The sequence below is a fragment of the Mesoplodon bidens genome, assembly GCF_964165515.1.
Source record: "Mesoplodon bidens genome assembly, chromosome: 4".
Classification (NCBI taxonomy): domain Eukaryota; kingdom Metazoa; phylum Chordata; class Mammalia; order Artiodactyla; family Ziphiidae; genus Mesoplodon; species Mesoplodon bidens.
In genome coordinates, this window is record NC_138160.1 from 148,360,647 (window position 1) to 148,387,796 (window position 27,150).

At 50.7% G+C, this 27,150-nt stretch overlaps 1 protein-coding gene across 2 annotated transcripts; it reads left to right on the forward strand.

The window, feature by feature from the left end:
* The first annotated feature begins 1,323 nt into the window (after positions 1-1,323).
* On the forward strand, positions 1,324-26,795 carry PLIN3 (perilipin 3). Of its 2 annotated transcripts, none has more exons than XM_081232809.1 (8): positions 1,324-1,405; positions 4,245-4,326; positions 8,141-8,339; positions 8,518-8,600; positions 14,804-15,101; positions 21,007-21,206; positions 23,218-23,343; positions 25,990-26,795. In XM_081232809.1, exons 2-8 carry the CDS (start codon positions 4,261-4,263, stop codon positions 26,332-26,334), a joined length of 1,317 nt encoding a protein of 438 aa, XP_081088935.1. In that variant the 5' UTR covers positions 1,324-1,405; positions 4,245-4,260; the 3' UTR covers positions 26,335-26,795. The 2 variants fall into 2 exon arrangements, with proteins under 2 accessions (XP_081088935.1, XP_081088936.1); XM_081232810.1 differs by having other exon boundaries at positions 25,993-26,795.
* Positions 26,796-27,150: the final 355 nt, after the last annotated feature.

A 27,150-nucleotide genomic window follows, 5' to 3' on the forward strand; every position in this document is an offset into this window, starting at 1 on the left:
GCTCAGTAAGAATTGTTGAATGAATGAGTAGGAAAAATGAATGAATGAGTGGGAAAAAAGGCCTGCCGCATATGTGAAATTTTTATCTGCTATAATTTTATATAATTGCTTTAATCATTTGGGGGTTTCAGAGTCACTTAGGAATCGGACAGGCTGCATGTGGTTACTTAAATATGTATATTCAGTTTCTTGGTGGGCAACAGCCATATGGTGCCAGTGGCCAGTATATTGGTGGCACAGAGTTCTAGAACATTCCTCTAATCTCAGAAAGCTCTATCCCACAGTGCTAGTACAGACCCTCTCAAAAAAAAGAAAACAAATGCAGTAGTCACAGACACCCAATGTTTTCCATGTTCTTTCCGGAGGTTCCAGAATTCCCACCCCAACACACATAATTTAGCAGAGGTGGCAAACTTGTGGCCCCTGGACTGGATATGGCTCCATTGGGTTTTATTTGGTCCAGAGGTTTTTTTTTTAAGAGGCAGGACACGTTGTCTACAGTCTGGAATCTCCATGGATCTGTAAATACTTGGGTGGGTCTCCCCCAAGGTAAAGCTCTGCTCGCTCTAGGCAGGGCATGCTGTCACTTTTTAACCTCCTGCCTGGCCCCTGGGGCCATCTGAGTTTGAGAGCTTGGTTTATAGACGAAGAGAATAAAGGATTTTTTTTTTGGTGGGGGGTGGTGAAAATGCAAGTGAGCACCTTCAGGAAGGGGTTGATCCAGGAGTCAGAGATCCAAGAGTTGGCCCCTGCACTGTCCCTGGATGACTGTCTCTGGGCCTCGGTTTTCTCATCTGTAAAATGGGGATGATAAAGGGATACACAGTGTTGGGAGGATAAAGTGGCATGACGCAGGTCAGGGCAAGTTGCTCATAATGCTGGGTCCAGGTTGGCTCCATCACCCTCACGCGGAGTGGGGAGAGGGGGAGGAGGGGCGGAGGGGGAGGAGGGGGGAGGGGTGGCCCCTGACACGCGGGAGGCATCACGCGATGCTCTCTGAGTTCCCACTGCCTCGATCTGGCCACTGGAGAAAGAAGGGCGGGGGACCCCAGGATCGCACTCACCTCCCAGGGCCGAATTCCTAGGGTCCCTGGCAGGGAGGGGCGTCCCTTGGCTGGATCCGGCGTCGTATAGGGGTCGCCCACTGGGTGTACAGTGGGCAGGGCGCGCGCCCGCGAAATTCCGGCCCTTCCCGGACTTCGCTTGTTGCTCCAACGTCCGGAGCCGGGCGAGGGGCGTGGCCTGGCGGCGGGCGGCCCCCCCCCCCAACCAGATTGGTCCTTCAGCCCGTCAGTCCCGGACGCCCGCCCCCAAGCATAAAAGCCTGCCTTGGGCTGGCCCAGGACGGTTTTGGAGCTGGCCTTGAAGTAGTGGTCACCGTTCCCTGGACGTGCCGTTGACCAGGGTGAGAGGCGAGGGCCCCCGATTAAGTGGGGGCGGGGGCCGCCGAGTCCTGGGGTGCCCCAGGGGAGGAAGGGCAGGAAGGTCTTCCTGGGGGCTCTGCTTGTCTTCGCGGCCTGGGGAGGGGTCTCCAGCCTGGGCTGAGCACACCTCCCCCCCCCAAAAAAAATCCAACTTTTGGAACAGGCTCAGACTTTCAGACTCTCTCCTCTCAATATCTAGGACTTTCCCGCGGGGGGGTGCGCGAAAGAGCCCCCTAGAAGTGGTAGTATCAAGCGGTGGGGGAGGGTTGTCTTCAGTCCCAGCCACATTCTCTTGCTTTGCAAACGCACTTTGGAGGCAAGCCACAGCCCATTCCGCACAGGAATTCCTCCCTCTCTGGGTCTTCAGAGTGGGCCCCCTCCCTCCCCGCAACAGGCGGCAGTCTCTCTGCCTAGCAAAGCCCTTTCCCCTCCAAATGGTTTTGCCGCCTGGGGGCTCGGCCCCTCCCTTGATCTTCTGACGCCCCCCAGCTGAGCCTGGCGAGGTCTTGGGGCAAATCCCGCCCCCTTTTCCTGGGTGGGTATGGCCAGTGGATTGCACAAAGTGGTGGTGGGAAGGCCTATCCCCTTATCTGAGTCCTTGGGACCTCTGTAAAACCAGAGCCTAGGCCTGGGGTCCGTCCCGGAAACTTCGGAAGTTGGATCTTCACATTCCCTGGCTGCAGCTGAACGACTGCGTGACTCCAGCCAGTTTCAGCCAGTTCTTGCTCTCGCTGCTGGGGCCAGCTGCAGGCAGGTTGCTGACCCCAAGGACTTTAATGGGGGTGCTGACATCTGCAATGGGCGTCCTTGGTTAAACCATTTCCAAAGGAGTTGATGGAGAAAAGGGATGGGAGGGAGGACCTCTGAGCTGCCCAGGTGAGCTCAGGCTGCAGGGAAGGTTAGGGGAAGAACAGGAGTCAGGTGATGATCACTAGGGGTAGGTGTGCCTCCTTGCCCCACTTCCCAGTTGGGGGACCTTTGTACCAAGCAGAAGCTCAATCCTGGCTAGTTTCACCCGTTTCCTTGTGGCAGGCAGAGTGGTGTGAAATGGATCTGTTTATTGAGCACCTACTGTGTGCCAGGCACCAAGCTACGTTCCAGACTCTCCTCCAGTCTACAGGGACTCTGTGCTAGGAACGGTTATCCCCATTTCATAGACGTGGCAAGTGAGGCTGCGAGAGGGGGTGCTGCCTTCCCAATCTCCCACAGCTAGGGAGTTGCAAAGCTGGGATTAGAACCCAATTTGGACTGTAGAACTGGTGCTCTCAAAGCAGCAGTTTGCTGGGTTCCATTTGGGGGATAGCAAAACACGGTGTCTGGAAGGAAATGCTCAAACTCAAGGCCAGGGGTTCACCACAGGCTTATCCCAGAATGGCCTGGGGTGGGCTGGCTTCCATGGAAGTCCAGTGGTTAAGACTCTGTGCTTCCACTGCAGGGGGCATGAGTTCGATCCCTGGTCAGCTAAGATCCCACATGCTGTGTAGTGCAGCCAAAAAAAAGAAAAGAAAAAGGACCTGGAGAACCAGACTTAAGGCAGGCTTAGCCCCATTTTACAGATAAGAAGACTGAGGCTAGGGGGGAGGAAGCTCCTTGCCCAACATAGCACAGCATGGGTAGAGCTGGGACTCCTGAAACCTAATCTGACAGTGCTCTAGCTGTCTCATCTCATTTGGCCAGGAAAATGGAGCATACCTGTGGCTTCCATCTTGCCTGCAAATGTGTGCATTAGATTCACCCGGGGAGCCTCCCTTGCCTTCCCCACATCCCTGAGACTGACTTGACCGTCTGCAGAGGGGCCAGGAACAGTCTCTCTCTCTCTCTCTTTTTTTTTAATTTAACTTAAAAAAAAAAAAAAACCTTAACTTTTTTTGAACAGGTAATGTTATCTACCTGGCTCAAAAAGCCAGAGGCCTGCCCCAGCTACCCGATCTTCCTCCCTGAAAGGTGGCCACTGTAACAGTTTCCTGTGTCTCTTTAAAGATTCTGTCAAATACAAGCAAAAACTTTAGCCCCACTCACACCTTTTGTCCCTTAACAATATCTTGGTCCCAGTCAATTACATGTAAGCTTCCGCACTTAAGCCACTGCCCTGGGCTACCACTGTTATTTCCTTTAGTCCCCTTCTATTGGGCAATCAGATTGTTTCCAGTGTCTGTGGCCAACACAGGTACACACAGCTCTGTCCACATGGCAGTACCAGTGTGGGACTGTCCCCGCAGTGAGGTTTCTGGGTCAAAGGGAAGATGCCTCTTAAAACCCAGTAGTAGGGGGCTTCCCTGGTGGCGCAGTGGTTGAGAGTCCGCCTGCGGATGCAGGGGACACGGGTTCGTGCCCCGGTCTGGGAAGATCCCACATTCTGCGGAGCGGCTGGGCCCGTGAGCCATGGCCGCTGAGCCTGCGTGCCCGGAGCCTGTGCTCTGCAACAGGAGAGGCCACAACAGGGAGAGGCCCGCGTACCGCAAAAAAACAAACAAACAAAAAAACCCAAAAACCCAGTAGTAATCGACAAATTGCCATCTACAGGGGTTTTGCACCATAGTATTGATAGAGGTGAGCCCTTGGAGGGCTGTGCACAGACCTTGCCCTTTAAGGTGTGGCCCCGGGATGAGCTGCATGAGCAGCACCTGGGAGCTTGTTAGACTTTTGCTCTGCTGAATGAGCACCTGTTTTGAACAGGCTCACAGGTATGTGTCAACAATTGAGAGGTAGGACTCTAGGAAATTGGGGGCAGGGGTGGTCAGAGGGCAGGTGTGAACCCGGACATCCCCCTGGAGGGAAGAGAGGAGCAGGCTGTACCCTGACTGGCCCTTCTGTTCACAGTGCCTCCTTCTGAGAAATGTCTACCAACGAGACAGAAGCCACTGCCAGCACCCAGGTGTCAGCGGAAGAACCGGTACAGCAGGTGAGGAAGGTCTGGGATCTGTGGGATGAGGCTTCCCACCTGGTGGTGCCTTGGCAGGGAGCTGATGGCAGCACAGGGTGGGTCAAGAGACACCCTTCTGAGTGGATTGGGCAGAGCCATTATACTCGCCCCTAACAGGTGCCCCACTAATAGGTGGAGGTGGGAGAGCTGGGGATTCCAAGGGCTCTTGGGAGAGCAGGGGTACAGCTCTGTTTGAAACTGCCTGGCTCCCCACCAGGCAGACCTTCCCTGTCTCTACAGGTTCTCTTAGGGTCCTCCTTTTAGGAAGCCAGTTTCTATTTCACCTCCTTTCCCCAGTTTAAATAAAAGCCCCTTTGAATAAGCAGCTTTTTAAGTTAGGTATCATTCATATACCATAAAATTCACCCTTATGAAGAGTACTACTCAGTGATTTTTAGTAAACTGCCCAGTTATGCAGCCATCACCACCACACTGGAAAATTTTCATCTCCCCCCAAAGAGACCCCATACCCATTAGCAGTCGCTCCCCATTTTCTCTCCTCCTGGGAACCCCTCTTCTGGGTTCTGTCTCTATGGATTTGCCTATTTTGGACATTTCATAGAAATGAAAACATACACTATGAGACCCTTTTGTACCTGGCTTCTCTCACTGAGCGTAATCTTTTTTTTTTTTTGCGGTACGCGGGCCTCTCGCTGTTGTGGCCTCTCCCGTTGCGGAGCACAGGCTCCGGACGCACAGGCTCAGCGGCCACGGCTCACGTGCCCAGCCGCTCCGCGGCACGTGGGATCTTCCCGGACCGGGGCAAGAACCCGTGTCCCATGCATCGGCAGGCGGACTCTCAACTGCTGCGCCACCGGGGAAGCCCGAGCGTAATCTTTTTGAGGTTCATCTGCATTGTAATATCTGTTCCTTTTTAAATTTATTTTTATTTTAAAATTAATTTTTATTGGAGTGTAGTTATTTTTACAATGTTATGTTAGTTTCAGGTGTACAGCAAAGTGATTCAGTTATACATATACATATATCCACTCTTTTAGATTATATTCCCATTTAAGTCATTATGGAATATTCAGTAGAGTTCCCTGCGCTGTACATTAGGTTCTTATTAACTATCGTGTTCCTTTTTCAAACTTGTGGTAAAATACACATAACATAAAAATATACTATTTTAACTGTTTTGAAGTGTGTAGGTCAGTGGCATTAAGTATATTCACAGTGTACAACCATCATCACTATCTAATTCCAGAAGTTTTTCATTACCCCAAATAAAAACCCCATATCCATTAATAGTCACGCCCATTCCCCTCTCCCCCAGCCCCTGGCAACCACTAATCTGCTTCCTGCTGATGGATTTACCTTTTCTGAACATCTCATATAAGTAGAATAAGTGGAATCATTTTATAAAAGTAGCACCTTCTGTGTTAGGTACCACATAAGTGGAATCATATAGTGTTTGTCCTTTTGTGTCTGGCTTAGTTCACTGAGTATAATGTCCACAAGGTTCTTCCATGTTGTAGATCTTGTCAGAATTGCCTTTTTTTAAAAATAAATTTGTTTATGTATTTATTTTTGGCTGTGTTGGGCCTTCGTTGCTGCCCACGGGCTTTCTCTAGTTGCGGCGAGCGGGGGCTACTCTTCGTTGCAGTGCGTGGGCTTCTCATTGCAGTGACTTCTCTTGTTGCAGAGCACAGGCTCTAGGCGCACAGGCTTCAGTAGTTGTGGCACGCAGTCTCAGTAGTTGTGGCGCACGGGCTTAGCTGCTCCGCAGAATGTGGGATCTTCCCGGACCAGTACTCAAACCTGTGTCCCCTCCATTGGCAGGCAGATTCTTAACCACTGTGCCACGAGGGAAGTCCCTACTTATAGTTTTTTGAGGAATCACCATAACGTTGTCCATAATGGCTGCACCATTTTGCATTCCCACCAACATCGTACAAAGGTTCCAATTCCTCCACATCTTCACCATTACTTTTTAATTTCTGTTCATTTGATAGTAGCCATCCCAGCGAGTGCAGGGTGTGAGGTTGTAACTCATTGTAGTTTTGACTTGTATTTCCCTAATGATTTGCGATGTGGAGAATCTTTTCTTGTACCTGTTAGCCATTTGGAGACTATGTATTTTTAAAAACATGCTTCAGACCACATTTTCTTTATCCATTCACCAACTGATGGCCATTTGGGTTGTTTCCACTTCTTGGCCATTGTGAATAAGGCAGCTAACAAACATTCGCGTACGAGTCTTATGTGGACGTGTGTTTTCCTGTCTCCAGGGTAGAATCTTAGGAGCTAGATTGTGTGGTAAGTTTGTCATTAATTTCTGAAGAGACCTCCTGGGCAAACCCTGGAGGAGGACTGCCTGAGTCCAAGGTCCAGCTTTGCCACTGGCTTGTTCTGTGATCTTGGGTGACTTCCTTAGCCTCTCCATGCCTCAGTTTACCCTTCCATAATGTTGGAATAATACTCGCAATCTCCCGGGACTGGCAATTAAGTGAGCTAAAACACAAATTCTACAAATAGCCCCTGTGAGAGTTAAGTCGTCTGCCTGTGCCTTCACACGGGTCATCTTTGCAACTCCTTCAGGACAGAAATGACTTCCCATTTTATGGATTGGGAAACCGAGGCTCAGAAGGCCTGTCCTGAGTACTCAGTTCTGCTCTTGTAGGCTAAGAGTGGCCATATTCAATATGTAAATGAATGGGTGTGGCCATGTGCCAATAAAACTTTATTTACAAAACCAGGTAGCGTGGGATATTATTCAGCCATGTAACAGAATGAAGTACTGACACACAATGCAATGTGGATAAACCTTGAAGATATGGTCAGTGAGAGAAGCCAGACACAAATGGACAAATCTTGTGTGATCCCACTCACAGGAGGTCCCTAGAGGATTCAAATCCATAGAGACAGGAAGTAGATGGTGGGGGCCAGGGGCTGGGGGAGGGGCTTGGGAGTCGGTGTTTCATGGGGACAGAGTTTCAGTTTGGGAAGTTGAGAAAGTTTTGGAGACAGATGGTGGGGATGGTTGCACAACAGTGTGAATGTACTTAATGCCACTGATGTGCGCTTAAAAATGATTTGAATGGTAAATTTTAAATTATGTGTATTTTGCCACACTTTTTTAAAAAAAGGAATGAAGCACTGAGACACGCTACTATGTGGTTGAACCTTGAAAATATTACTCGGTGAAAGAGGTCATACACAAAAGGCCACATGTGTGATTCCATTGATGTGAAATGTCCAGAACAGGTAAATCCACAGAGACAGAAAGTGGATTCATGGTTATCAGGGGCTGGGAGGCAGAGGCGTGACAGCCAGTGGGGACAGGGTTTCTTTTTGGAGTGATGAAGAAGTTCTAGAATTAGACAGTGAATGTTGCACAACCTTGTGAATACACTAAAAACTTCTGACTTGTGCATTTCAAAATGGTGAAATTTTATGACGTGTGAACTAGATTTCAGTAGTGCTGCTAGGAAAAAAAAAAACAGGCAAGAAGAAAAAAATCAGGCTGTGGACGGGACTTTGCCCCCAGGGGTCCGTAGTTTCCTGGCTTCATTTGTAGACCCTGAGCTCCAGGACAATAGGTTCTTGTGTCATGTCACTGCCTGGCGCACAGTGGGTGGCAAGGTCATGTTCAAACAAGTGGGCTTGTTGCGGAGCATGGGCTCTAGAGCACAGGCTCAGTAGTTGTGGCACACGGGCTTAGTTGCTTAGGTGGGGACCAAGATACAGGAAGTGCCCGGCGGCACCCCGGAGTTCCTGACTTGTGCAACCGCGTGGGTTCAGGGGGAGGGGAGGCGAGCCGTTTCACTGGCCTGAACTGCCCTGCCCGTAGCCCAGCGTGGTGGACCGCGTGGCCGGCATGCCGCTCATCAGCTCCACCTGCCACATGGTGTCCGCCACCTACATGTCCACCAAGGAGAGCCACCCCCACGTCAAGACTGTGTGCGATGCGGCCGAGAAGGGCGTGAAGACCCTCACAGCGGTCGCCGTCAGCGGGGCGCAGCCCATCCTGTCCAAACTGGAGCCCCAGCGTGAGTGAAGCCTGGGAGAGCCTGGACCCGCCCCTCCTGGCTATTTCCCAGGCGAGGGCGGGGGTGGGGGTGGGGGAGGCGGGGCGCGGGGAGGCGGCCTGAGGACCTTCCCGGCCAGAGGGATGCGCATGCGCCGTAACATCAGCTGTCTGTCTCCCCGCCCCCCGCCGCTCCGCAGTCACATCGGCCAGTGAATACGCCCACAGGGGGCTGGACAAACTGGAGGAGAATCTGCCCATCTTGCAGCAGCCACCGGAGAAGGTGACTGACCGCCGCCAGTGGGGGCAGGCGAGGGGGGGTGGGAATGCTCAGCTGAGACGGGGACCTGCCTAGGTATCGAGTCTGTGGTCCCACCTTAACCAGAGCAGATGAGTGGGACAGCTTCCTCCCTGACCCCTCCTCTGTCTGTCCCCAGACCCCCACCAGGCAGCTGCAGGAGCATTCTGAACACCAGCCAGATGTGCCCTAAACCCCCTCGTGTCTCCCACCTGGCCCAGAGCAAAAGCCAAAGCCTTACTCATGGCCCCACCAGATGTGGCCCCGCTGCCTCTCTGCCCTCCCTGCCCACCTCACTTGCTCCATTCCATCTGCGCTGGCCTCCATCCTCCTGTTCAGTCACATCAGCGCCCATAGGTACCAGACACGGTGATGGAAACAGAGTCCTTGCCCTCATGGAACTTTCATTCCAGGAAAGCAGGGAAAGCAAATACAATGAACACACCCATCTCAGTGCTACCCCAGGATCTTTGCACCTGCTGTTCCTTCTTCGTGGACCAGGCTTCTGGGTCTCTGTTCTAATCTCACCTCTTCAGAGGCCTTCCCTTCCCTCTTAAAGAAGGTCCTTCCAGGGCTTCCCTGGTGGCGCAGTGGTTGAGAGTCCGCCTGCCGATGCAGGGAACACGGGTTCGTGCCCCGGTCTGGGAAGATCCCACGTGCCGCAGAGCCGCTGGGCCCGTGAGCCATGGCCGCTGAGCCTGCGCGTCCAGAGCCTGTGCTCCGCAACGGGAGAGGCCACAGCAGTGAGAGGCCCGCGTACCGCAAAAAAAAAAAAAAAAAAAAAAAAGAAGGTCCTTCCAGTTCAGCTCTGCCCAGTAGAACTTTTTCTGTACACCTTCTTTCTGTGCACCATCCAATATGGAAACCAATAACCATATGTGGCTGCTGGGCCCTTAGAATGTGGCGAGTGTGACTGAGGAACTCAAATACTAATTTTAATTATTATTTTTTAACATTGGGATTATTCTCTTTTTAAAAATTTATTTGTATTTATTCTTTTAAATTTAGTTGCACCGGGTCTTAGTTGCAGCAGGCGGTCTCCTCAGTTGCAGCAGGTGGGCTCCTTAGTTGTGGCTTGAGGGCTTCTTAGTTGTGGCATGCAAACTCTTAGTTGCGGCATGCATGTGGGATCTAGTTCCCTGACCAGGGATCGAACCCAGGCCCCCGCAAATTGGGAGTGTGGAGTCTTAACCCCTGCACCACCAGGGAAGTCCCTAATTTTAATTATTTTAAAATTTTAAATAGCTAATTTTAATTATTTTAAATTGAAATAGCCACATGTGGCTTGTGGCTCCTGTATTAGCATCATTCACACTACATCAGCTTGTTTGTTTGTTTGTTTTTAATGTTTATTGGAATATAGTTTCTCTACAATGTTGTGTTACTTTTCTGCTGTACAGCAAAGTGAATCAGTTATACGTATATCCCCACTCTTAGATTTCCTTCCTATTTATGTCACCACAAAGCACTGAGTAGAGTTCCCTGTGCTGTACAGTAGATTCTCATTAGTTATCTATCTTATACATAGTAGTGTATATATGTCAATCCCAGTCTCCCAATTCATCCCACCGATCCCCCTCCAGCTTTTTGGTTTAACAGCTTTCACTGAGATATAATTCATGTACCATATATCTCGCCCATTTAAAATGTACAACCCAGTGGTTTTAGTGCATTCAAATTGTGCAGCCACCATCACCCCTTTTATTTTATTTTATTTTTCATCATCCCTTTTAGAACATTTTCATCACCCCAGAAACAAATCCCAAATCCCTTAGCTCCTTCCCCTCCCCCAGCCCCCGGCCACCACCATCTACTTTCTGTCTCTGTGGGTTTGACTCCTCTAGGGACCTCCTGTGAGTGGAATCAGGCAGTATTTGTGCTTTTGTGTCTGGATTATTTCACTAAAGATCGCGTCCTCGGGGTTCATCCATGTTGTAGCAGGTGTCAGAATTTCTGGGTGGACCACATTTTGTTTCTCCATACTTCCGTCAGTGAACTCTTGGGTTGTTTTCACCTTTGGGCTGTTATATACCCATGCTCATTGCAGCAGCATTCACCAATTGCGTTAACTTTTTTTTTTTTGGCTGTGCCACGCAGCTTGCGAGATCTTAGTTCCCAGACCAGGGATCGAACCCCGGCCACCTGAAGTGGAAACGCGGAGTCCTAACCACTGGACCACCAGTGAATTCCATGCATTAACTTTTAAAAAACGTTTCAGATAGTGTGTTACATAACTGCTTATTTGTCTCCCCAGCTGGAGTGTGGGCACAGACTGTCTGCTTTGTTGCTGTGCCAAGTGCCCATCACACAGCCTGGCACGTAGGAGATGCTTATTAAACACTCAGGTGCTTCATTGCCCCTTTTTCCTGGTGGGACCGAAGTGCCGCACTAAGGCAAACCTGTTCACGTTGAGAATCTTCCCACCAGAAATAGGTTTTCCCTGGTCGGGGGCAGTGGGACACGCCAACCACTCCTCCAGTTCCCTTAGGCTTTCTGCTGAGACCACCTACTTTGTCAGGCAGTTTATTCACCCGCTAGCTCTCAAGCGCCTCCTGTTGGCCAGGGACCGCGATATGTCATGTCCCCCAAGGGCAGCCCCGTTACACAGAAACGGAGTGGGCTGGGGAGCATTGGAACAGAACCTGAACCCATATCTTACCACAAAGGGTGTTAACAAGTTGGGCATGTGGAAGGTGAAAATGGCCACATCCAAAGAAGGATGGAGAATCATCGCCCAGGAGCCACCTCCTTAGGGCTGAGTGCTTGCATTCTCCTCCTGTCCTGCGGGTGTCACCAGGCCAGCATTCCTTCTGTTTATAGACGGGATGAGCTCAGGGTGACATTGGACAAGGTTGTCCAACAGAGCGGACGCTCTGAGCTCCTGACTTCCTGGGAGGCTCTCTCTTCTTCTTTTTTTTTTTTTTGGCCCTGCCTTGCGTTTTGCAGGATCTAAGTTCCCCAACCAGGGACTGAACCCAGGCCCTTGGCAGTGAACACCCCAGGTCCTAACCACTGGACCGCCAGGGAATTCCCATCGTGGGAGGCTGTCCTGATTCTGGGCCTTGTGAGGTTCCCCTTCAGAATGAGGTAGCTCTGCCGGGTCCTGTGGGACAACAGTGTTGTCAGAGCTGGGATTTGAACCCGGGCCAGCGTGAGCTACGTGACAGCCCCACTGTGTGCTCAGTGAGCTTAGGGCTGGTGTTCAAATCTGACAACCGTGCCCTCTCCCCCCAAAAAGAGACTGATTCCCATGAATAGGAGGGTTTAGGTGTTAAGAGGGGCGCCAGCTTAGAAGGGTAGGATGGGAGGGGGCATGGTTTTTAACTTTCCAGAGTGCTCTGTGGGTAGAGATCTATTTAAAGACTTAGATTCGAGAACACCAGGCATGGATCAACCAGCACCCACTGTGTGCTCAAGCGGCTTCTCCAAGGATGCAATGCAAAGCTAGTCCAGAGGTGGGCAAATCTGGCCTTCTGCCTGTTTCTGTAAATAATGTTTTATTGGCACACAGCCGCAAACAGTGGCTTACGCATCATCTATGGCTGCTTTTTTTTTTTTTTTTTGCGGTACGCGGGCCTCTCACTGCTGTGGCCTCTCCCGTTGCGGAGCACAGGCTCCGGACGCGCAGGCTCAGCGGCCATGGCTCACGGGCCCAGCCGCTCTGCGGCATGTGGGATCCTCCCAGACCGGGGCACGAACCCGTGTCCCCTGCATCGGCAGGCGGACTCTCAACCACTGCACCACCAGGGAAGCCCTATGGCTGCTTTTGCCTGAACACTGGCAGGTTTGAGTCGTTGGGACAGAGACCCTCTGGCCTGCAAAGCTGAAAATATTTACCATCTGGCCTTTCCTGGAGAAAGTTGCTGACCCCCTTTAACCAGTCAAGGTTACAGGCAGGAGAATCAAAATACCAGGTTACGGGCTTCCCTGGTGGCGCAGTGGTTGAGAGTCCGCCTGCCGATGCAGGGGACACGGGTTCGTGCCCCAGTCCGGGAAGATCCCACATGCCGCAGAGCGGCTGGGCCCGTGAGCCACGGCCGCTGAGCCTGCGCATCCGGAGACTGTGCTCAGCAACGGGAGAGGCCCGCGTACCACAAAAAAAAAAAAAAAAAAAAAAAAAAATACCAGGTTACGATTCAGGCTCTGCTCCTTAGCAGCTAGACAGCCCTCAACACAAGCTGCTCAGCCTCCCTCGGCCTTGCTTTCTCTTCAGGGGAATGTGTACACTCCTGTGCCTTGGAGATTTGCTGAAGTGGGTTAGGTTCATCACCTGAAGGCCGAGAACATACTAAGTGTTGGTTCTTTTTTTTAATTAATTTTCATTGGCGTATCGTTGATTTACAATGTTGTGTTAGTTTCAGGTGTACAGCAAAGTGAATCAGTTATACATATATCCACTCTTTTTTAGGTTCTTTTCCCATATAGGCCATTACAGAGTATTGAGGAGAGTTCCCTGTGCTATACAGTAGGTTCTTATTAGTTATCTATTTTGTATATGGTAGTGTGTATATGTCAATCCCAATCTCCCAATTTATCGCCCGCTACTGAGTGTTGGTTCTTCACGTCTTGATACGGGCTTCGGGGGTCCACAAAATGCTCTGATGTTTTGGGCACGTCACCAGTTCGCAATGGGGAGTTTAAGGTAGTTGACGTGTTAAATTGGCAGTTAATGGAGACAAAACATTTGGTTATTTGGGCAGGTGCATAAAATCCCTCCTGGTGCTTTATTTTTGTTTGTTTGCTTTTGGGTTTTTGGGGTTTTTTTTTTTTTTGGTTGCATTGGGTCTGTTGCTGCACGCGGGCTCTGTCTAGTTGTGGTGAGTGGGGGCCACTCTTCGTTGTGGTGCGTGGGCTTCTTATTGCGGCGGCTTCTCTTATTGTGGAACACGGACTCTAGGCGTGTGGGCTTCAGTAGTTGTGGCTCGTGGGCTCTAGAGCACAGGCCCAGCAGTTGTGGCGCACGGGCCTAGTTGCTCCGCAGCATGTGGGATCCTCCCAGACCAGGGCTCGAACCCATGTCCCCTGCATTGGCAGGCGGATTCTTAACCACTGTGCCACCAGGGAAGCCCTGTTTTTGGGGTTTTTTTGGCCACACTACGCGGCTTGTGGGATCTTAGTTCCCCAGCCAGGGATTGAACCTGCCCCCTCGGCAGTGAAACGCAGAGTCCTAACCATTGGACCACCAGGGAATTCCCCTCCTGTTGCTTTAGTGTAGCTCTGAGCCTCTCACTCTAAAGGGGGTGTCCCTCTCCCTCAGCACCAGTGACACTGGGGCCAGTCATTCTCTGTGTATGGGCCATCCCAGGAGCTGTAGGGTGTTGAGCAGCATCCCTGGCCCCCATCTGCTCAATGCCAGGAGCCCTTCCCCCGGCAAGTCATGATGACCACAGATGTCCCCAGACACCACCCAGTGTTCCCTGGGGGCAGAAACACCCTGGATGAGTAGTGCTGTCCTGAGGGACTTAACATACTGATTACCTGTTCAAACAGGATTGCAGTTCTTAGTACGGGATTGTAGTGGTCCCTTCTAGGGATGTCGCTAGTTGCCGGTCTCACACGGATTCAATGCTTGAGCCAAGCACTGTTCTAACCCTGTGATTTAGCCGGTTAGGGCTGCTGTAACAAGTACCCCTAACAACAGACATTCGTGCTTGCACAATTCTGGAGGGTGGAATTCCGAGACAAGGTGTCGGCAGGGCTGGTTTCTCCGAGGCTCCTCTCCTTGGCTTGTAGATGGCCATCTTTTCCCTGTGTCCTCATGTGGTCACCCCTGTGTGCGTGTCTGTGTCCTAATCTCTTTGTATAAGGACACCAGTCAGACTGGATTATGATCCACTCTAATGGCCTCATTTTACCTTAATTTACTGCTTTAAAGGTCTCATCTCCAAATACAGTCACATTCTGAGGTCCTGGGGGTTAGCACTTCAACACTGTTCAGCCCATAACACCATGGGGAGAAGAAGTGGAGGCCCAGAGAGGTCGAGTGACTTGCTTGAGGCCACACAGCTAGGATATATCAAGCCAAGGACTCTAACCAGGCTGTCCGGCTCCAGAGCACATGATCTTAACTGCTTTCACCCTTCAGGGTCGTCCTGGAGCTGGAACTCCTCCCTTCGGCCCAGGGTGCAGGGTGGGGGTACCCAGGTACGCAGGGAGGACGGAGATGCTGACGCTGCCCTTTCTCGTAGGTCCTGGCAGACACCAAGGAGCTCGTGTCGTCCAAAGTGTCGGGAGCCCGAGAAGCTGTGTCCAACACCGTGTCCAGCGCCAAGGACACCATGGCCTCCCGGGTGACCGAGGCGGTGGAGGTGACCCGGGGTGCTGTGCAGAGTGGCGTGGACATGACCAAGTCCATGGTGACCAGTGGCGTCCACTCGGTCATGGGCTCCCGTGTGGGCCAGATGGTGCTGAGCGGGGTGGACACGGTGCTGGGCAAATCGGAGGAGTGGGTGGACAACCACCTGCCCATGACGGACGCTGAGCTTGGTGAGTGCAGTCCACAGGGCTGGGACCCCTCCCCAGACCACCCGACGTGGGGTCCCTCTCGGCCACCAGGAGTCTGTCCATCACATGCTGTCATCTCATCCCTGCCCCCTCTTCCCATCTATCTTAGCCCACCTGGACCAGCTCGGTTCCCTCTGCCCTGGTCTGTGGTGCCTGTCCTCCCTGAAGCAGCCTCCAGAGGGCGCCTGTGAGCATTCAAGTCAGGCCCCTCCAAGCCCAAATCCTCCTGGAAGCTCCCTTGTACTTAGCTGCCTGCCCTCATTCATTCTACTCCAGGCACACTAGCCTTCTTGCCCATCCTGGAGCGTGTTCCCGCCCCAGGGCCTTTGCACTGGCTGTTTCTTCTACCAGGAACTCTGCCCTGACATCCAGATGTCTTGTTCTCTCTACCTCCAGCTCTGTGCTCAAATGCCACCTCCCAATAAGGCCTCTAAAATTGCACCGTCCCTCATGCATGTTGTGTCCTGAAACCTCCCCCCAGGCCCGGCTCTGATTTTTCTCTTCAGCACTGGTCGTCAATTCCACAAAGCAGAAGCTGTGTCCTTCCTGAGTCTAGAATGGGGCCTGGCACTTAGCAGGTGCTGAAATCCCCAAACAAAATCACTCAAACTCTTCTCTATCATTCCCCCACCCCACCCTAGGCATATATTTGTTTGTTCAAATGTTCCTTGAGCACTGGCTGTATGCCAGGCCCTCTCTAGGTCCTAGGGATATGTCAGTGAACAAAGTTCTGCCTTCGTAGAACCTAAAGTCTAAGGTGTACAGCAATCAGATTTAAGGAGATGTTTCTGAGGAGGTGACTTTGCCCTTTCATGCATGGAGGGAGGGAATGAGCTGTGCAGATGTCAGGGCAGAGACGCAGGGAACACAGACTCGGGCGCAGAGGCGTACCTGGTCTGTTGGAGGGATAGCAAGGAGGCCCGTGTGTCTGGAGCAGTGAGCGAGGGGGAGGGCAGGAAGGGGACTGGGCAGGTCGTGCAGGGCCTTGTGGACCACGGGGAGGACTTGGGCTATTACCCCAGGGAGGACCCTGGAGGGCTGTGGGCAGGGGGCGGGGGCGGCGGGGCCTGACTCGGTACTCACTCACGCCCTCTGGTGGCTGCTTTTGGGAGGACAGACTCCGGGTGAGGAGAGGGTGGGAGCCAGGGGAATCCGGGTTCAGGTGAGCTGTGATGGGGCTGGACCAGGTGGTGGTAGGAATAAAGAGAAATAGACAAACTGGGGATAAAAGTGTTGAGACAAAGCAGCCAGTCTTACTCATGGTCTCATACGCATGGCTCTTGGGGTTGGCCTTGACCTCGCCTTCTAGAGATGGCCTTCCTTTGCACACATACCGGGAACTTCCAGCCCGGCCAGCAGTTGCAGACTCCAGTGCCCACAGCAGCAGGGGCCCACGAGGGCCATGTGTAACCAGACACCATGCTCCGTCCAGGGAGAGCAGCCTCTCAGCTCCGGCCAAATTTAGCCAGAGCTGGTTTGTTTGAATGAGATGCCAAATATTTGGGATGACTGGAAAGAGTTGAAGACAGACTAGATCAGGGTTTCCCAACTGTCACTGGAGCCAGGTCATCCTCTGTGGGGGGCCATCCTGGGCACTGTGGGGTGTGGAGCAGCCTCCCTGACCCCACCCACTCGATGCCAGGAGCACCCCCAATTGTGACAACCACAGATGTCCCCAGACATCGCCCAGTATACCCTGGGGGCAGGATCACCCCCAAGTGAGAACCAGTGCTTTGCCTGTTCTAGAACTTCATATAAAGGGAATCATACGGGAATTCCCTGGCGGTCCAGTGGTTAGGACTCCACGCTTTCACTGACGAGGGAGCGGGTGCGATCCCTGGTCAGGGATGCTACAAGCCACATGGTGCAGCCAAAAAAAAAAAAAAAAAAAGAATCGTGATTCCCTTGGGGGTAGACAGCTCCTAATCATCATCTCCAATCTCTTTTTCCATTGGGATTGCAACGTGTCACTGTTCTAGCTGTTATCTGGAAAACTTCCATGAACAAAGTTCTTGGTTGCAATCTTGATTACCCCAAGGTACGGTTTATAGAGGAAAAGCAGGGCAAGTAGTTAACGTTCCCCCTTTTTATTTATTGTGGCATCGCAGGCTGGTTCACCAGCACCCTCCAAGAGTGCGTAGTGAGTTTTTACATTATAGGTTTGAACACGAAGATTAACACGACGTATTGCAATCCGAGGTATTTATTTTACTGATGCTTCACTTGTCCTATTATTTTCGATTGCTTGGAGCCCTCCTTGAGCTGACTCTGAGACCCCATGATTCTCCCTGGGAATCCTCGGCAGAAAGTCATGGTCCCTTGCCTTCTGGAGAAACTTGATGTTCTAGGTGGGGCGACGTTCCAGGCAAATGATCTTAAGCCCTGCAGCGTGTGGCTTGAGCATAGCGTGTCGCTTGTCCTTTGTGTTTTCAAAACTTGACTCCAAACCTCTTGAAGGAAGGGACCTGGCTCATGTCTTCCGTCCTGTATCCCAAGTTCAGTGCCTGCTGGCCTCTTGTAGCGCTCAGACCAAGTAACACTTGGCTATGGGTCTTGGCCCCCAAAAGTAGGGGGAGAAGCAGGGTTTGCCGGGAGGCAGTTGTGAAGCAAGCCTGGGAGCCACTTCAGAGAACAGATCTGTCTGAGCAGCTTTGACTTTCTGCGCTTTCCTTTGTGTCCATCCACTAAGGGTGAAATCACTGTGCACAGGGGTGCTTGAGGTAGTGGGGAGGTCTGTGAGTAAAGGTGCCTTGTTAGAGCTAGGATATTACTCGTGGGCTCGGGGCAGGAGCACAGCCCTGCTCCCCCTCTCTCCCAGTTCTCCCCTGTGCCAAGGGCACCGCCCCCTCCAGGGGCCCTGCCGGCTTGCTCTGACATGCCTAGGCTCTGCCAGACATCCTTGGCCTAAATAACAAAGCTGCTTTCACTTCCAAGGGCAGAGCTCCCGGGTTCCCAGAGGGCCGTGGAGAAGTTCTGGCCAGTGGGATGGGTTCAAAATGTTGCTGGTTTGGGTTTAGTCTTTGCAAACCTGCCTTTGGTGGGAGAATGGGGCAGAGTCTGTTTTTCCCAAGATGCCAGCTTTTATTTTTGCTGCCTCTAAATGTCCCAGGTGTTTGGGCTTTTTGTTCAGTTTTTAATTTATTTTTTAATCTTTTTGTAATTCATTTTTATTTTTTTTTAATTAAAAAGAATTTTTTAGTTGAAATTTCGTTGATCTACAATGTTGTGTTAGTTTCAGGTGTACAGCAAAGTGATTCAGTTATATCTATTCTTTTTTAGATTCTTTTCTGTTATAGGTTGCTATAAGATATTGAATATAGTTCCCTGTGCTATACCATAGGTCCTTGTTGGTTATCTATTTTGTTCAGTTTTTTAAATGTCATCATGAAGTGACTCTTCTGTGACATCGTTGTCCCCCAGCTGACTATGTTAGACTACCTCCAGGCCATCTCCGGCCCACCACCTGCTTTTGTAAATAAAGTTTTATTGGCACACAGCCACGCCCATTCATTTACATTTACTCTATGGCTGCTTTTGAATACCAGTGGCAGAGTTGATTAATTGCACAGTAGAGCCTGCAAAGCTGAAAATATTGACTGAACTGGCCTCTTACAGAAAAAGTTTATTAATCCCTGGATAAGAGTATGTCCTTCCAAAATTTTGTAATGTTTATAGTTTCAATGAAAATCAATAAACAACCAATAATAAGAAGAGAAAAGAGTTTTATCTGAGCCAAACTGAGAACTATACCCCGGAAGCCTGCTTACCAGATAACTCTGAGAAACTGCTCCTGAGAAGCAGAGATTTCAGCACAGTTTTTTATCTTGTCAGAACAAAAAACATTAAACAAGTCAGGGTTACATTTCTTCAAGGTTTCAAAAAAAGAAAGAAAAAAAGGAACAGACCAGCATGTACACGAGTCAGTATGGCCTTGCCACCTAGGAAGGAATCTTATCATCAAAGGAGGACCAGCATTTTGGTGTCCCAGGAAGGGAGGCATTTAATCTTGATTTTGAACATGGACATTCTTTACTTCTGGCCAATGTGCTCTTTTCTTTAATAATTAAAGCAGATGTACAATGTAGGCTTGATAGGCCACAAAAAGGCTATTTTAGGTAGCATCAAATTCAAGTTAACTCAGGTATAAGCCAGAATGACTTCCCTATCTATATCTTAATATGTGAAAATTTCTTTTATCAATAGAAACAACTGAATTCCCCTGACTGAAGTCTTACCTTGATTGAGCAAGGGGTTGATGACACCATGTGGAATTTTGTTGCTTGATTTTCCCCTTTCTTTCATTTCTGGAACAGTGCCCAATCCAAAGGAGAGACGTATTTAGGTGGCTAAAGTGGAGATCTCACTCATCATACCAGCCCCACTGTTCCTGCCTGACCAGAGCACATTTCTTGTGTTATCTTGGTCCTGTGTACTCCCTGTTCTGTTTATTTGCTATTCTTTCAATCAACTTTGCCAGATTCTTTTAGAAAGGGAACTTTATCACTTACTATAAACAGATAAACTACAAATAGGTAATAAGAATAGCTAAACATTCGTTCATTTGTGTGCCTTTCTGAAGGCAGTGAAATCCTGGAGTCCTAACCCCTGGACTGCCAGGGAATTCCCCAGATTTCACATTTTAGGCATTTCTAACGCGGGTGGTACAGAAGGGAGGCTGAGGCTTATTGGCCAAATCACTTCTGCATCTAGGGGGCCACAAACATTTTCTTGACAGGCCAGGTAATAAATAATCTTGGCTTTTTTGGGCCATACAGTCTCTGTCGCAACTATGCAATTCTGCCATTGTAGCACAAAAGCATAGACAGTAGGTAAATGAATGGTTGTGATTTTGTGTCAATAAAACTTTATTGATAAAGACAGGTGGCATTCAGCCCAGGGGCTGTAGTTTGCAGACCCTGCCATAGGGCCTTACAAAGCCAGTGATTTATTAGGACCGGATTTAAACTCAGATCGGGTTACTTACAAAGCTCAAACTTTTATCACTACTATAGTAAAGTCTAAAGGGAGCAGGATAAGATAGGATCAAATTATCAAGACAGGTGGATTTCCATCCTGTTGCCTTGTAACTTTATGAGTATTTTCTGGACTAGATAGTCTGGACTTTCCCTTAATGGCTGTGAAGATGGTTCTCCTATGGCTCAGACTTCTCCTCCCGTCAGGTATCATGGTTAAGAATGTGGGGCCTGGCTTCAAACCCTGATTTGTGACGTCCCAGCTATGTGACCTTCGGCAAGTCACTTAACCTCTCTGAGTCCCCGTTTCCCCATCTGTAAAAATGGGATAATGGTGTCTCCCTCTTAGAACTGTTATGATTTAACAAGAATGCCCACAAAGCACCTAGAACATTGTGAAAGATTGGCCACTATTAATATATGTTACGCGCTAATACAGGCAGAACTGGCCAACTTTTTCTGTAAAGGTCCAGATAATGAATATTTTAATCTCTGCAGGCTAAGAGGCCACATATTCCAGAGGCCACCTCTGTTGTTTGAGAGCAGCCATAGACAACGTATAATGAACATAGACGGTTGTATTCATGGGTCGGGTTGTCCCGAGGGCCGTAGTTTTCAGACTCTCACGCTAGTCTAAGGCCTCTTTTTTTTTTTTTGCCATGCCTCACAGCATGTGGGATCTTAGTTCCCTGACCAGGGATCGAACCCGTGCCCCCTGCGTTGGAAGTGTGGAGTCTTAACCACTGGACTGCCAGGGAAGTCCCTAGTATAAGGCCTCGTAATCCTGGGATAGTCAGTCCCTATCATAACCATTTTGCAGATGGGGAAAACCAAGGCAGGGAAATCCTTTTACACTTGCAGACCCGGGGCACAAACTTGGCCTTCACAGTGCTTCTCCTGCCTTCCCCATGCAGCCCGCCTCGCCACATCCCTGGAGGGCTTCGACATCGCCTCAGTGGCCCAGCAGCGGCAGGAACAGAGCTACTTCGTGCGTCTGGGCTCCCTGTCAGAGAGGCTGCGCCAGCGTGCCTATGAACACTCTCTGGGCAAACTGCAGAGCACCAGGCAGAGGGCCCAGGAGGCCCTGCTACAGCTCTCACAGACGCTCAGCCTGGTGAGGCCCGCGGTGATGGGGGCACTGGCCAGCAGCGTGTGTGCCAACGAACCCCTCCCCAGCCTAGTGGCTTATTCCTCCCCACACATCCGCCTGGGCTCGCTCACGAGGCCGTGGTCCTGGATGAATTGCTGGGGCTGCTGAAACAAAGTCCCACACACTGGGCAGCTTAAACACAGACGTTTATTGCCTCACAGTTCTAGAGGCTGGGAGTCCAAGATCAAGGTGTTGGCGGGGTGGTTCCTTTTGAGGCCTCTCTCCTTGGTGTGTAGACGACTGTCTTCTCTCTGTGTTCTCACCTGGTCATCCCTCCATGCATGTCTGTGTCCTAATATCCCCTTTTTATAAGGGCACCAGTCATATAGGATTAGGGCCCACCCTAATGACCTCATTTGAACTTAATTACCTCTTTAAAGATCCATCTCCAAATACAGTCACATCCTGAGGTCCTGGGGGTCAGGGCTCCAACCTATGAATTTGAAGGGGACACAGTTCAGCCCATGACAGGTTGGCTGGAGGCTGGGTCTCTCGGTGTGGTCTCCTCCTCCATTAAGGTACCTCAGGCTCTCCCCCGGCTGTGGCCCGAGGGATCCAGGTACAGTGGGAACACGTGAGCACTTTTTTTTTTTTTTAATTTATTTTTGCTGTGTTAGGTCTTTGCGGCACGCGGGATCTTTCGTTGCAGTGCGCGGGCTTCTCTCTAGTTGTGGCACTCGGGATGAGCACTTTTTTTGTTTGTTTAAAGTCAGTTTTATTTGAGGTATAACTTACATTTTACATACAATGAATATCACCCCTTTTAAAGTATACAGTTTGAGGAGTTTTACAAATATAAACAGACATGTAACCACCACTGCAATCAAGATGTGGACCATGTTCATCACCCCAAAAGTTCCCTCCTGCTTCTTTTTTTTTTTTTTTTTGCAGTACGCGGGCCTCTCACTGTTGTGGCCTCTCCGTTGCGGAGCACAGGCTCCAGACGCACAGGCTCAGCGGCCATGGCTCGCGGGCCCAGCCGCTCTGCGGCACGTGGGATCTTCCCGGACCAGGGCACGAACCTGTGTCCCCTGCATCGGCAGGCGGACTCTCAACCACTGCGCCACCCGGGAAGCCCCCCTCCTCCTGCTTCTTTGCAGTCAAATCCTGCCCCCTGAAGTTTTTAATTTTTCTGTTCTCTAAAGAGAGAAATTTCTAATTTCTTTCCCTGTGTGCTTAGCTTCTACTCAGTACTGTCTCCTCTCTCTTTTTAAAAAAATTTTAATTGTGCTAAAATACACATAAAATTTACCATTTTAACCAATTTTAAGTGTATAGTTCGGTGGCATTCAGTACCTTCACATTGTTGTGCAACCATCCCCACCATCATCTCCAGAACTTTCTCATCCTCCCAAACTGAAACTCTGTTCCCATGAAACCCTGACTCCCCAGCCCCTCCCCCAGCCCCTGGCCCCCACTACTTCCTGTCTCAATGGATGTGACTCCTCTAGGACCTCCTGTGAGTGGAATCAGACAGTATTTGTCCTTCTCTGTCTGGCTTCTCTCACTGAGCACCATGTCCTCAGGTCCATCCATGTTGTAGTGAGTGTCAGAATCTCGTTCCTTTTTAAGACTGAGTAAAATATTCCATTGCAAGTGCTTTTTAAGCCTCTGCTTGCGCTCCATCTGCTTGTGTCCCATTGGCCAAAGCCTGTCATGTGGCCAGGCCCACTTGCAGGGCGGGGGGCGGGGAGGGCAGAAACAGGCAAGATGGGAGGAGCTGCAGAGAATCTGTGGCCACTTTCTTTGCAAGTACCACACGGGGCACAAGCATGTTGATGACCCTGAAACCCACAGGCTGTGGAAACTCTGTGAGAAAAGCAGCATCCCTCCCCCTTCTCTCCCCATCTCAGATGAAAGGACCGCCCCTGCTCCCTCTGGAATCCCACATCTCCCAGGATTCCTGTGGATTCCCATGCGCTCTGCTGGTTTTGGTCAAGCGCCAAGGCAGCCACCCTCTCTCTCTGTACTCCAGATGGAAACCGTCAAGCAGGGTGTCGACCAGAAGCTAGTGGAGGGTCAGGAGAAACTACACCAGATGTGGCTCAGCTGGAACCAGAAGCAGCTCCAGGGCCCAGAGGAGGATGCAGCCAAGCCAGAGGTACCCACCACGGGGGCGGCATGGGATACCTGGGGCCCTGACTTCCCTCTCCCCACCTCTGCTTGATGGACCTACCTGCCCGGGATGCTTTCCCCAGCCTCGCCTCCCATTAACTGCCTTCAGGACCTGATGATACCTCCTCCAGGAAGCCTGCATGGATTTCCACTCTTGGGTATAGGCGTTGCTTCTGAACCATGGGACGCCTGATAGTGATGGGTCTCAACCTGCTGAATTCTAAGCCATGTCCCATTTACTTGAGTCCTGACTCCTTCCCTACTCCATCCCAGTGTCCCGTCACATCCTTCAAGTTCACCTGCCCGGTTCTGAGTGTCAGCTTCTCACTAACGTGCTCTGGCCCCTCCAATCTATCCCAGGCATTGGCCTCTTGAAGGAGCCCTGACTTTTGCCACCTGTGCTGTCACTCATCTAAGCTTTCACTGAATCAGTGCCTTAGACAATTCTCATGCCTCGTTCTGAACCATAGTCCCTCTCTCTTAGGGACTCATAATATCCTAGCACAATAGCTTCTCAGCTTTACCTCTCTGGGCCTTGATTTCCCCATCTGTGAATGGGATATAGGACTGTCTGCCAGGTTGTTAAGGTGACATGAACACGCATGTTCACAGCAGCATTAGTCACGCCAGCGAAAAAAGTGGAAACGGCCCAAATGTCCATCAACAGATGATGGACAAACAAATGTGTCCCTCCACACACGGGAACGTCACTCAGCCATGAAAAGGAGAGAAGCCTTGACACTCACTACAACAAGGACAGATATTGAAAACATGATGCTCAGTGAGAGAAGCCAGACACAGAAGGACACAGTGTGTAATTCCATTGATGGGAAACATCCAGAACAGGCAAATACATAGACACAGAAAAAGTGGGTTAGTGGTTGTTGGCAGCTGGGAGAGGGGGAATGGAGAGGGAGTTTCCTTTGGGGTGATGGAATGTTCTGGAATTAGAGGTGCTGGTTGCGGAACCTGGTAAATGTACTAAAAACTGTACACTTAAAAGGGTGAATTTTCTGGTATGTGAGTTATTTTATATACATGCATATACACACACACACATTGACATGTAAGGCACATAGTAAGTGCTAAAAAATAATATTTATAAGGTATAGTGAATGTCTCTATAAATGCAAAACTGTTCAGCATTCAGACCCCAACCGTGGAAAACTGTCTCCCTTCCCCCCTCAACTGCTGAACACAGCAGCCAGAAAATAGATATTGATTCTCTCGGCACCTCCCTGCCAGGTTCAAAGCCAGAGTCCTCAGGTGAGCAGGCTCAGGGCAAAGTCTTGCCTCCCAGCCTGCTTTGATCTCCTCCCCGGCCTGGGGAATTTTCAAGGACCCAATCTCAACTGCAGTCTCCCCCACTGCTTATAACTTCTGCCTAGAAAGTTCTTCCAGACCTTCTCATTTTTTTAAACTTAAAAAGAAAAAAAACAAACAATTTGGGCTTCCCTGGTGGCGCAGTGGTTGAGAGTCCGCCTGCCAATGCAGGGGACACGGGTTCGTGCCCCGGTCCGGGAGGATCCCACATGCCGCGGAGCGGCTAGGCCTGTGAGCCATGGCTGCTGAGCCTGTGCATCTGGAGCCTGTGCTCCGCGACGGGAGAGGCCACCACAGTGAGAGGCCCGCGTACCACAAAAAAAAAAAAAAAAAAACAATTTTATGGAGATATAAAATTCAGAATCTTGTACTTTAAAAAGGTTTTGAGGTATAATTCACATACTGTACAATTGACCCATTTAAAGTGTACAATTCATGGGTTGTGTGACTTTCACTGTAATTCAGAGCATCCCTATCACCCCAAAAGGAGATCTTCTCCCCAATAGCAGTCAGGCCCCGTTTCCACACCCTCCTCCATTCCTGGCAACCACAAATGTACTTTGTGGACATTTCATGTAAACAGAATCACACCCTGTGGGTCCTTCTGTGTCTGGCTTCTCTCACTGGGCCTCGTGTTCTCGAGGTCTGTCCACATTGTAGTGAGTGTCAGTGCTTCACCCCTTTTTATGGCTGAAGACTGTTCCGTGTGTGGATGGACCACATTTTGTGTCTCCATTTGCCAGTTGATGGGCATTTGGGTTGTTTCCACTTTTGGCTACTGTGAATAATGCCCCTTTGAGCATTTGTGTTTGAGTCTTTGCATGGACATGTATTTTCGTTTCTCTTGGGTGGATGCCTAGTGGAATTGCTGGGTCATGTGGTAACTCCACAGTTTACCATTTTGAGGAACTGCTAGACCATCTGCCAAAGTGACTGCACCACAAGATACAAGGGTTCCAATTTCTCCCCATCCTTGCCAGCACGGGGGTGAGGAGGTATCTGCCTGTGGGTTTGAGTTGCACTTCCCTGATGATTAACGACGTTGAACATCTTTTCATGTGCTTCTTGGCCATTTGCGTATTTCTTTGGAAAAATGTCTATACCTGTTTTTCAATTTGATCAGTGATTATCTCGCACAGTTTGACACTCAAAGAGCCCGTATTCTGAACCACCTGTGCTCGACATCCTCTCCTGGGGAAAGGTTTTCCCCAAGGTGAGCGGTAGAACCCCCATTTTCTCTTTCCCGGGCTTTGGGTGCAGTTACCCCAAACTCAAAGGGTCCTGATGGTCGCCCTCCACCCCTTCTCAGCAGGTTGAGTCCCAGACGCTCACCATGTTCCGTGACATTGCCCAGCAGCTGCAGACCACCTGCGCCTCGCTGGGCTCCAGCCTCCAGGGGCTGCCCGCCCACGTCAAGGACCAGGCGCTGCAGGCTCGCCACCAGGTGGAGGACCTCCAAGCCACCTTCTCCGGCATCCACTCCTTCAAGGACCTGTCCAGCAGCATCCTGACGCAGAGCCACGGGCAGGTGGCCAGGGCCCGAGAGGCCCTCGACCACATGGTGGAGTATGTGGCCCAGAACACGCCCATCACGTGGCTGGTGGGACCCTTCGCCCCCGGAATCACCGAGAAAGCCCCAGAAGAGAAGAAATAGGAGAAGCAGGAGGGAGGCTCCTAGGGCCCGGGACCCCTCACTGGGAACACACGTCTCTAACCCTTCCAGCTCACCTCAGCTGCCACCTTGGGAAACCGAGGTCCTCAAAACCAACCAGTCCCTCACCCTGTCTGAGCTTTGGAGGAAGCATGTCCTGAGCATCACAGTGGTCATTAGGACGAGATTTCCAGAAAAAAAAAAAATTTTTTTTTTCTAGAAGGTTCCAAAACTTTTTTTTTCTTCCTCCAAAACCAGGAATATAGCTCTTATTACATCCACTCCTTTTTCTACATCAAGGCTCCTGGATATCAGCCTTGAGCTAAGGGACTTGGGCTTCTGTGAAGTGGGCCTCCTGGGCATGGGGTAGGGGCAGAGCAGCTGATACTCATTCTAGAGCTGAAGGGGGCTGAGGCCTGCCTGGTGGGGCTTCAGTGTTGCCTTGATAAATTTTACCTGCAGCTAAGTCCAGGTTGTGTGTGTGTGTGTTTATTTTTCAGCAGCTAAACAACTCTGGGGTCTCTGTGTGACCTTCTCAGCCCCTTCTTTGCTTTGCTCCCAAGGGCGTGAACGGGACAGGGCCGGGCCTGAAGGCCTGTGCCCAGTGCCTCGGACAAGGCCTGTCTGGGTTGTCAGAGATGCACTCACCACGCTTGCTTGGCTTGGAGAGAACCAGATTGTGGGGGTCTTTCATCTCCCCCCGCCCATGTGCCAGAGTCTTACCCCCTGTGTCACGTTCTGTTCAGCCAGCAGAAGTGAGAAGCCTGCTGCTTTTCCTGTCCTGGGCCTCCCCGGCCATGTTGGGGAACCGTGTGGCAG